The sequence below is a fragment of the Galeopterus variegatus genome, unplaced genomic scaffold (assembly GCF_000696425.1).
Source record: "Galeopterus variegatus unplaced genomic scaffold, G_variegatus-3.0.2 Scaffold89, whole genome shotgun sequence".
In the NCBI taxonomy this organism is placed as follows: domain Eukaryota; kingdom Metazoa; phylum Chordata; class Mammalia; order Dermoptera; family Cynocephalidae; genus Galeopterus; species Galeopterus variegatus.
The window spans coordinates 1,100,015-1,112,245 of record NW_007726200.1 but is presented as its reverse complement, the minus strand read 5'-3'; the positions used below and the strand labels follow the sequence as shown (position 1 = coordinate 1,112,245).

At 36.7% G+C, this 12,231-nt stretch overlaps 1 protein-coding gene across 1 annotated transcript in view; it reads right to left on the bottom strand.

The window, feature by feature from the left end:
* CFTR (cystic fibrosis transmembrane conductance regulator (ATP-binding cassette sub-family C, member 7)) overlaps nucleotides 1-12,231 on the bottom strand; it is a 189,001-nt gene that overhangs the window by 36,962 nt on the left and 139,808 nt on the right. Inside the window, exon 23 of the mRNA XM_008581074.1 lies at nucleotides 1,896-2,147. Within this exon, the coding sequence (XP_008579296.1) occupies nucleotides 1,896-2,147 (252 nt within the window). The remainder of the gene's footprint in view (nucleotides 1-1,895; nucleotides 2,148-12,231) is intronic.

Below are 12,231 nucleotides of genomic sequence, written 5' to 3'. Positions count from 1 at the left end.
GTATATAGGTTCCAAGAAAATGAAATGCCTGAGCATATTGCTTCTTTCTCATTTTGCAGCATCTCTGATTACTATGCTCACTTCAGGGAAACTTCCTACAGTAATGAGGATTCTGCAAATTCTCCCACTTGAGTAGGGCTTGGTTGAATTTAATTTAGTTCAGCCTCAGTAAAACAAAGGAGTGGGAGGATGTTAGGAGGAGGAAAAGCATATAGTTTACCAAGACTTTCCACCCTGGTTTATATCAGCCTTTTTGTTGCTATTGTTTATAATGAGGACAGCACTTTGGACATCCATCCTGGTGACCCCAGGAAAAGATCCTCTCAGCTGCCTATGCTGTTCATTGATGTGTAAAGCAAAGCAGAGTAATTAATTACACTTTTTCCAATGCAAGGTAGGAGCTAAGGCAAATCATTAATTTTACATAGTTCCAAAGTGTAACTAACTCTCCAAAGCATAATATCTCTCCAAATTCAATAATGAAGCAGAAACGTCAGAAAACTCTAAGATTTCATCAGTGCTCTAGTATAAAACAAATGTCTATAAACATCATCATTCTAATACTAGGGGCAAATTCAATCTAAAATGTAAAATCTTTCCATTTATGCCCATTTAAAACGGTTTTCCCTCAGAAAAAGAAAAAATAAAACAAATCCCATCCTTGATGAACAGAAATATAATAGAGTTAACTTTAGCGGTATGTGAATTTATTTCTCCTAAGCATAAGACAGAAAGATGAGTCAAAATTTCAAGTGTTACATTTAAGCCATTTAGCATAGTACATAGGAACTTTTTTGCTCATCCTATACATCTTATACTTTTTGTTTGTTTTTTATAGTACTTTGTCCAATGCAATTAAATGTTTATCAAATATTCTGAAACCCATGGGCAAAAGCAAGTAATAATAGTCTGTTCCTATGGTGGTGTTAATGATGGTGGCCTAACATCTTCACTGACTGTATCTGTATATATGTTTTCAAGCCTTTTTTTGAAATTAACCACAAAATGATGAAGTTTATAAATTCAGTTTCATCAGAACTGGCTCTCTTTTATCTCAATAAGAAAAAAAATCAATTAAAAATACATAATACTCCTATCTAGATTTATAGAGCAGTCCAGAATAAGGAATTTGAAGACAATATTTTATATTTAAACGTATTCATGTTTACAGATCATGAAGTATATGGAGAATGACTATCCCCTTCTCCAAGAATCAATTCCAACAATTGGTATATATTGAGTTTCTTTGATATGTTCATCCCAGTACTGGGATCCATAGAAACACTTCAAAACCATGCACAATCACTTAAGCTTAATAAATAAAAAAATTATTGCTTAGTAAGTAACAAAATTATTGCTTAGCAAATAATTTTTGTCTAGTAAGTAATTTTTGCTTAGTAAAAATTTGGAAAAAAAATTAAATAATCTATATCTTGATAAAAACTCTAAAAAAAACCAAACTGAAATAAGCTAAGGAAAAACATACGACTTGTTTGACAGAGTATAAATTATATAAAAATTAAGAAGACAGTAGATGGATTTAGCAATAAAATATTTTTCTTATCGGAAGATATTTTCAAGATGGAAAAATGAAAACATGTTATAATTTTGATTTATTTAACATCTTCTCTAGTTAGTAACCTAACAATTAATTAGATATTCTGCAAGTACAACCACACTGAAGATGGACCTATCATATAGATTCAGGACTCTACAAATTAAATTTCAAACAAAAATAACTTCATATAACAATAGCTTGAAATACGTATGTTCAATATTAGTCTAAATCTACAATAGTAGTGATACAAATAGATTCTACTAACACATTGTTTTGGGCTACTGGAATTCACTTACTGAACACAGGTCTAACAAAGCAAGCAATGTTTAAATCTCACCCTCTGGCCAGGACTTATTGAGAAGGAAACGTTCTCTAATATGGCATTCCCACCATCTATATATCTCGCTGTGAGGTCTTTGACGGTCATTTGGCCCCCTGAGGGCCAGATGTCATCTTTCTTCACGTGTTGATTCTCAATAATCATAACCTTTGAGAGCTGGCCATTCTTGGATGGTTTGATTGACTTGGAAGATTTACCTTCTTCTTTCGGCATGTCAATAAACTTAAAGACTCGGCTCACAGACCGCATCTAAAATGAAAACATTTTATTTTTAAGAACTGCAGACGATTTCATAATTAGTTTGATGTTTCCTAAAATATAACTTTAAGATGTGATGCTCGTTACTTATCACTCTGTTATTTGCCAGGTCTTTCAATGAACAGGAAATAATGGGATATAATTAAAAGCTTAACCAAAGAGAAATTACCTATGATTTAGAAGCGGGCTCTGGATAAGCTTGTTTATTTTTGTGATGACTTAATTCTCAGCTATGCAAACCACACATAAATAGCCAAATCACTCTCAAGGGAATAGATGATGTCAACGGGAATTCTTTTTCTACTATCAACAGCGCTGCCCAATGCTGTACAACCAGTATATTATAAGATCAACACCTCAACACCTGCTGAAGATTCTTGCCTTTCTCTTGAACTACCTTACTAACTAACTTCAATTCTATGTTGGGTTTTTGTTGCGGGAGGGTGGCTGGCCAATACAAGAACTGAACCCTGGATCTCCACAGGTGTTATCAGTACCACACTCTAAGTAACCAAGCTAACCAGCCAACTACAATTCTGTATGTCAGCTGGTGATAAGTGGACTCTTGATGTTTAGTCTATTTTAAATAACTTCACAATAATCTTCAAACAAACTTAAGTCACAAATTTAAGTCATAAATCTATTGTTAAATAATGACATTTTTAATCTAAATTACTTAAATATCAATTTCCAGTACTGAGCAAAATGTGACTACATATGAGTTATATATAAAATTAAATATGTATCTGCTTTACAAATCTATGTAATATTTAATAGAGTATATCTTTAATGTGCATAGAAATTAAAGAGCTAAACTAGTTTTTAAAAGCATTTAGTTAGATTATTTAAAAAGAACATATTTCTCTGGATAATTGTAATTTATTGGAATTTGGAATATGATTTTAAAAACAGCCTGGCATATAATAGGTACTCAATAAATATTTAAACATTAACAAATAAAGAAAGGAATGAATATAGGAAGTGAATATAAATAAATAAATAAATAATGAGTTTGAAGACTTTGAGTTCACTCAATTCTATTTTTAAAAGATAGATCCTTGATCCTATAGCTGAGCCCTTCCCAGGTGTTAGTAGCTTACTGAACAGAATTTTACTGGTTTGTTTTTGTTTTGTTTTAGTTTTTAGTCTTAATAATAATTGTTAAGGCTAGCTTTATTCAGTCAAGAACTTAACTAAACTTCTCCTTTACAATGTTAACTTATCATAATTTATTATCATATTATCTATAGCTAAGGCTTAGACTTTAAAAATTATTCTTTCTGAAAAAAAATGTGGGCAGAAATTTGGAGCATTTGCTTCTATTATTTCTATTGTTCATTATCAAAAGGTTAAATGGGAAAAATTCTTCATCTTTAGTATGGAATGATTGGTGGATGAAGCAGAGGAGTGTAAATATTGGTTCTTAATTGAACATTAAAAGTTCTGTCTTAGAAATTCTAACTGTATTGCCTGTTTTCACATGCTATTGATCAAGCCTGCTCTGTTTCAAAAGTTCTTTCTTCTTTAACAGTGATTCTGTGCTTCAGTTTCCTTCATCTTAAAAATATTTTCAAGTTACCTTTGATAATTACTCAAGATTCAAGAAGATAATCCTTCTAAGTCAAACCCACTGTTAATGGAAGGGAAAAGAGCCCAAATCCTATATCCATCATAAATAATTCTAGAGGAAGCAAAAGGCACATAATCACAATTGTTCCCACATGTAATATTTTAACTTCTGAATTATGAGTGACTTGCAGGGGTGGTTAAATCCTGATTCAGTTATTCTTAATTATTTTTTAATTAAAGCCTGCTCTTGCATTTCACTATCATTAATTTTCATAGAGAGCTATCAGTGTATATAATGTCTGGAAGACAAATTAGAACTATAACTATCACTGAGATGAAACTTCCAGAGAAAGAACTCAAATGCATTTAAAATATTTTATTGTACTAATCATGCATAAGACTATCATCCCTCTCTTCAAATAATTGAAGGAAATACACAAATGTAGCAAAAGTTCAGACTGTTGACACTTTTCATGTCAATTCTGTGAAGAATTCTAAACTAGTCTTTGTTAAGCACTTTAGCGTATGAGCACAGACATTATATAACAAAAATCCTTCATATTTTAATACTTCCAAAAAATTATTAAATATTTAAATATTGCTATCTAAACTACTCAAAATTACATGTACTGCTATTAGAAAATAAGGACTCTTAAAACCACTATTTTGGCAGCACTGGGATGTAGCATATAATTTTTTTTTGTCTAAGGACTTTTGTTTGAGCACTGAAAATTACATTCTCCATTACTAAGGTCACCACAGAAGCTGAATCCAGGACTTCTAATGTCAAAGGTGGTAAAAGGAACATACTTATCAAACTTAGAAAATGAAACTTTCCAACTCATTGTCTAGACTTTATAAAGTCTAGTTGCTTAAAGTGACCCCAAGACAAGCTATTATAGTAAGCCAAAGCATGATCAAATATCCCTGACCAAGAACATGTTATTTCATCTTAACAATGGGCACTCATCCACAGCATATAAGCAGACATTCATTCCATTTAATGGGTTAGAACAGTTTCTGACAGGAAGAAAAAGTGGCTAGTGCAGACACCTGCATCATGGTCAGTTTTGTAGCCACTGAAATGCCATTTCTGAATAGATGTTGAGGCCAGATAATATTATGAATTACTAACCAATTCCCTGTACCTCACAAACTCTCCAGCTTGGACATTCTACCTCCACTGCCTCCAGAAGGAGAAGCCACATCAGAACCACAGCAGAGAAAATCAATTCTGATGTTTTCAGTTTTCAAAAACTGGCCTTTGAAACTCAAGTCAGATATTGATGGTTTGAAAATTTTTAAGCCATATGAATGCTGGCTTTTAAATTTCAAAAGCCAAAGCCTGAAGGACTCAAAGCATAATGTTTACACAGAAATGGTAGCCACAGATGAACTTGTGATAGATAAGAAACAGCTACTGTCCTTACCACAAATTGTGATTCAAGAAAGGTCACCCATGAATGGGGGTAACAAGAGGCCTTAGACACCAGTTATTCTAAAAAGGAGTCCTGTCTTGCAACCAAATCATCCAAGTTCTGTCTTCAATTAGATTTGGGGGATTTTAGAACACAGGAGGCCTGTGCCTCAATTCCAAGGGGAAGCCCAGGAAAGAGGCATGCCATAGAGAAGCTCCCAGTGCCTACAGCAGTAGAGTGGACACGGTCGCTTGGCATGTCTAGGCACAGATGACCTGATATAGCTTCAGATAACCCTGTAATTCTAGAGTGGTACAGAGGGGAAGCCAAATAATTTGAATCTTTTGATCCATCAGGGGCATAGAAGAAGTTGAGAGACAGCTCAGCAAGGGAGAGCTCAAGTCAGGACGAGAAAGACAAAGACTCCATCTACCTGGACAATACACCTCTAGGTCAGATAGGAACATCAGTGCCTAGAGACAGTGAGCCTGGATAAGGGACAACATAGGGCTAGACACTCTCTCTTCCCCAATATCTTAGTATTCCACGATCACCACTCAGAACCCAGCAAGATCTCTGAATTCGCTGAGATTGTTTCTCCCATTCAGTGGAATGTGCGTTCAAATAGAAAATAAATTCAACCACAGCAAAAGTAAAGTCATATTTCTTACACACCTGATTTCATAGCTAAAGATTCATAGCTGCTACCAGGAAGAGATCCAGGTTTTGTGCAGCCTGAAGCTTAAGTAATTTAGGGGATTCTTCTTAAGAAAAAGAATCAAAATTATGCATATAAAATTAAGTGTAGGGCCTTCAAAGGGGTTCATGCAAGTGAGAGGACTTGAAGTTTATGTCTTCTGGGATTCACTTTAAACCCATCCTGCCTATTACAGTAACCTTGTTCAAAGCATTCCTTGTTGTACTCAAACAATGGAATATTCACAGCATTCCTCCCCATCTACTGCTTATCACCATGCAGTCACTTAATAAATCACTGTTAATAATGAATGAGTTCATTGTTCCACCTGCCATGCAGAACGCAGTGTCTGTGCAGTGAGAATGGCAGTGCTGTGAGTACACTGGCAGGTAGTCAGGCTGCAATTTCACCCCTTAGCTTCTCAGCCTGAAAATATATGTTGCTATTTGAATTAGACAGAAGTTACAACATACCAAACTATTTTTAGTCTCATTTATTTGTGTTCATTGAGCTTTTTAACTTCACTTAATCCTCTTTCTCATTTAGAATGATTACTAACTATTTTTATGTGATACCTAAAAACTACCATGCCATTTGTGCTGTATGGAAATTCAGATTTGGCAGTTATCAAAGTGACCGTAGATTGTCAAACTCCATCTCAGGCTGCTGCTTCCTGTGCACAGAAAAGAGTTGCCCAAGGAAGAAAGAAGGGGCAGCTCTTTCTACAGCAGCAAGACTGCCCCACCCACCATCAGGAAAGTCTCATTGTAGCCACCATCAACGTAGGTAGGAACACTTTCCTTAGACTTTGAGATTGAAAGATAAGGCCAAAATGAGACCCTGGCACTGACACATTGAACCTATTCTTCATTTGTGGGGAAGAAAACTTGACATAATGTGTGAAAACTTCTATAAAATAAGAGTCTAGCAAAAACAAAGTAGAATTTTTGTTTGAGAATCATCTGCTTGAAATTCTCGGTTTCATTATTTAATTTTATTATGCTCCCAAAATGCTCCTGAGTACCTAAAGGAGTCAGTCTTTAAAACTGAATCTCGGGGCCGGCCCGGTGGCGCACTGGATAGTGTGCCGCTTGGGAAGCGCGGCGGCGCTCCCGCCAGAGGGTTCGGATCCCACATACAGACCGGTTCCCGCTCACTGGCTGAGCGAGGCGCGGGGGCAACGCCGAGGGTTGTGATCCCGTTGCCGGTCCCCGGTGCAGGGGCAACACTGAGGGTTGCGATCCGTTGCCGGACACGGAAAAAAGACAAAAAGACAAAAAAAACAAACAAACAAAAAAAGAAACTGAATCTCATTATCTTTATATGAATGTCTGAAGTCACTAATCTAAGCATCAGGGGTAAAACGTCTTTTGAGAGTATGACCATTTTAACATAAAGATAGCTCCATGCCTCATCTCAATCTTATTTTATTACGGATGCATTTAAGTCAAGAAGAAAATGGTTCCTGGTTTTCCTTTTCATTTTTTTTGTGACAAATAGAGAAAAGAAGGCTTAAAGACCTTTTCTAGAATAAATCAAGAAGACAAACTCTTCTCCCTCACAAAAATATTCACTCTATTTCCTTTTATCCTTTTGGTTGTTGAGAAGACAGCACATCAAAATTATGCATTAACACCCGAACTACATGCCATAATACCCCAAAAGCCATAATAATAGAAAATACACTTTATACACTTGAATTTGGCTGGCAACACTAAAAAGAGATTTCACAAATGGTTGTTATAGAAGGGTTGCAAGAAATAAATGTGAACAGAATAAGCTGGAAAACTGGCACAATGTGAAAAAATCACATTTTACAGGAGAAATTTTCAAACTGTGAAGTACATAAAAGGGGAGATTAAAGTGCCTTAAATCATAGATCCTTCCCAATAAGTCCAATGCCTTTTTTTTCTCCTCCAACTTCCCTCCCCTTCCCCCTCCCCCTCTCCCCCGCACCACTTTGTATCCCTAGGTGTGCTCTCTCCCTGTGCAAGTCCAACGCACCACTGTGGTCTTTCTTTTGTTCCTTCTTTCTCTCTTAGCTCCCACTTATGAGTGAGGACATGTGATATTTTTCCCTGTGGGATTTGCTTATTTCACTCACCATAAGTTTCTCCAAGCCCAACCATGTTCTTGCAAATGGCAGAATTTCACTCTTTTTTTATGGCAGAGTGGTATTCCATGGTGTACATATACCACATACCCAGTGCTTTTCAACACTCACTAACACAGACCTGAGACCCAAGGCCACCTTAGAACCAATAACATAATCTTTAGGCCATGCACATAGACTAAAAAGATAATGATTATCAAGAAAACAGACACTCTGCCCAAAACATATTCTTGAAACTCTGGTCTATCTTTCTGCTTCTATTACTTATGCTCCTATACATAAGTAATAGAAGCCAGTGAAATACCATGTTACTATAAATTATTAACAGCATAAATGAGTAACTTATTGTATACTATAAACTCTAGCCCTTTAGTAAATTATTATAGCTTGCTTTCTACACAAATGGTTCACATACTCTAACTTGTAACAAATCACATGGCAAGTCAGTGTCACTTTTTCTGTCAGAAGTGATAGAGTTGGTGATCTTGACACAAGAGAAAGAAAATCCATTGCAACTAATGGCAAAAGGCATATCCAAAGTAAACACAGAAGTTCCAAATATGTTGGTGCCCATTTTCAATAATTAAGAGATTTAGTAAACATGGTACTGCTAAGTGTGCCAACAGGCAAAGAAAGACTCTCAAATTTACCCTTCTATGTGAAAGGTCTGACATTACTCATTTTTATTTATTTATTTGTTTGTTTGTTTGTTTGTTTATAATATTCATGAGATACAAAGCTGATTGTTCCCCCTCCTGCCCATGATGTGGAGGTCAGATTCATTCTGGGGACATGCCCATTACCAGAAATTGCTTTTGTACCCTTTGTCCCCTTCCAATTATCCCCCAACCTCCCTCCCCCTACCCCCTCAACTTCAATTTGTAGCCCTAGGAATGTTCCCTCCCTCTGGTGGATCACGGGACTACTGTGGTCTTTCTTTCCTGCCTTCCTTTCTCTCTTAGTTCCCACATATGAGTGGTGAGCACATGAGGTATTTATCCCTCTGTGCTTTGCTTGTTTCACTCAGCGTAAGTTTCTCTAGGTCTGTCCATGTTGTTGCAAACGGGAGTATTTCATTCTTTTTTATGGCAGAGTAGTATTCCATAGTGTATATATACACCACAGTTTCCTTATCCAATCATCTATTAATGGACATTTAGGTTGTTTCCATATCTTGGCTATTGTAAACAGAGCCGCAGTAAACATGGGAGTGCAGGTATCTCTTCGACGTGATGATTTCGATTCCTCTGGATATATACCCAGAAGAGGGATTGCTGGATCATATCTATATGTAGTTGTTTGAGAAACCACCAAATTGTTTTCCAAAGTGGTTGTACTAATTTACATTCCCACCAACAGTGCAGTAGTGTTCCCTTCTCTCCACACCCCCGCCAGCATTTGTTATTCATCGTCTTTTTGATCATAGCAGTCTAACTGGAGTGAGGTGGTATCTCAATATGGCTTTAATTTGCATTTCCCTGTTGACTAGTGATGTTGAACATTTTTTCATGTATCTGTTGGCCATTTCTATGACATTACTCATTGAATCAACTGCTCACACTGGAGTTTATTTACATTCTATTTGGTGCCATTGGCAAGTGCTTGGTGCATGCAGTTGGGACTACGAGGTTTCCAATCAAAATGTTTTAAAGGAAATCTCAAGAAAAGGAGTCTAAAACAACAAATCAAAATACTTTCTCAGGGATTTTACTATTTCAATACAATTTTTCTATAAACATCTTAATTTTGAAATATTGTGGCTTTCCCAAAGTACTGTCATTATGTATCATTCATTATATGTTGTTAAACATCATTTCTTACATGCCTTGTAGGGATTTATATATGGATCATTAACTGATATAGGACAAAAATGTTTTGCTGGTGGTCCATCAATTCAAAAGTAAATTCTATTCCACAGACCAGAGGTCAGCAAAATTCTGGCCCGCAGGTTGCATTCAGCCACGCCCATTTGTGCACATATTGTCCATGGCTGCTTTGCCCTACAAAGGCTGAGTTGAGTAGTTGCCATAGAGACCGCATAGCCCATAAAGCTGAAGATATTTACTATCTCACCCATTATAGAAAAAGTTTGCTGACACCCCTGCCATAGCTCACAAAAAATCAGAGCTAAAATGAATCTTAGAGAGCATCTAATCCAGTTATTCAAAGCCTTGATACACATTAGAATCACTTGGATCACTTTTAAAAATATAGCCAGCATGCCCAGTCACCCTGCCCTCCACCAAAAGAAATGATTTCGCTAGTCTTATTGGACCTTAAACAATCTGTATTTTTATACAAGTTTCTCAATTACTGCCAGATCAAGAACTTGTGATCTAATCCGTTCCTTCATTAACAAATGAGAAAATCTAAACCTAGGAAATTAAAGTGATAGGCACAAAGCTCAATAAACTTTCTAAACTTTCCAAACTTTTTTTTAACACTCCAGCAATCCCTTAGGATTCTCATAAATTTAAGACTTTAGAACATCATAATGGCATTTTCTTTCTCTTTGTTGGTTCTAGTAACACACTGCTTCGGAGTTCTTTGATCAGCTCTGATCATTGCAGCGATAAATAACTTTAGCAATGGATGTTAGCTTTCAGGGACAGAGGCAGACATGTGATGCCTATAAGGATCTGGAATAATGCCTGCATACATCCAAGAGTTGTAATTTTTCATATGGAAAGGATCCAGAAGAAAGAGGATGTCAGAACTGACAGGAACCTTAGAAAATTTCTCACCAAACCATTTGATTTCAAAAATGAGAAAAATGAGGTCCTCAAGGGGGCTATGACTTGCCTAAGGCCACACAAGTTTCTGGTGGCATGTCCAGAGGAAGTCATGGCTCTGTCCGCCATAGCCACTCTTCAGCATGGAAAGAGAATGGTTGGATGCAAAGAAATCTTGAGACAAAGTCATGAGAGGAAATTATATCACAAAGACTTGTGAGAACAGAAAAATAAAAAAGACATGGTCAAGAAACTATCAAAAGGAGGAAAAAAAATGAGAGAAATGAGTCCTCCCCTCAGGTTCTCACAGCAGAAAATACTTTCAATACAAGAGAATGAGGCATCAGGAGCCATGAAGAAAAGCCAAGTTTCCCTTTTCTCTTCCCATCAGGTTTCTTGTCGTCACTGTACAATCAGTCACTTGATTTTCACTGGAACCCAAAATAAACACAGGCAATAAAAGGACAAAGGAAGAAACAGAGGGAGTTTCTATTGACAGAAAACTCTTCTCAGATTGCATCAATCTTGCAAGAACATTCTGGAGCTTCATTAACTGGAAACTAAAAGTGAGCCCTGCAGGTTCATTGTCTTCCTAGCTCACCCTAGTGGCTTCCTTCTTGTGTTATTAGGAACACTCAGTCCAGCAGAGTAGACATTAGTAGAAGCAGAGATGGTTTATCTGCTGCTTCACTTGGAGAATTAAAGAAGCCAGATAATATTCTTATGTTCAGATCTTTTAGTTGTACTCACTATAAATATGGGAGATAGCCCTAAAAAAAAAAACATGAATTGTCAATGGCCTTGTGCAAATAATGTAACTGTGAATGTGAGTGGTTTACCAGTCACCAGATGGCTCAATATCATTAAGTTTGAAACATCACTCTTGGCATCCTTTATAGCTCTTGCTTATTTATTTAATTGTCTTTCATTCATAGAAGCAGAAATCTAGGTGTGCCTTGCCTATTTAAGTTAAATAATGCTTAAGTTGCTAAGAATTGGAGAAAGAGAAGCTTCATGGTACTAAAAATGGCAGGCATCTTGTGAATTCAAAGAAAATAAGCCAGGACACAGCTTCGTTAACTAAGCAGGCAAAAATATAGGCTAATAGGGCCAGCCCTGTGGCTCACTCAGGAGAGTGCGGCGCTGGTAGCGCCAAGGCCGTGGGTTCGGATCCTATATAGGGATGGCCGGTGCACTCACTGGCTGAGCGTGGTGTGGACCACACCATGCCGAGGGTTGCAATCCCCCTAACGGTCAAAAAAAAAATATATATATATATATATATAGGCTAATAGCTTTGGCAGTAACAACTATAAATCCAAATAGTACTTGAGGTATGGAGTTAAAGGAATTAATGCTTCTCTTTTCACCCCATCTACAGAATGATATGAGAAATGCAATTGAAGTAAATAGAGAGAAATATATACAATTTATGTTAAAATAAAGAGTGAATTAGGGCCGGCCCGGTGGCGCACTGCTACAGTGTGCCGCTTGAGAGCGCGGCAGCGCTCCCGCCAAGGGTTCGGATCCCACATACAGACCGGTT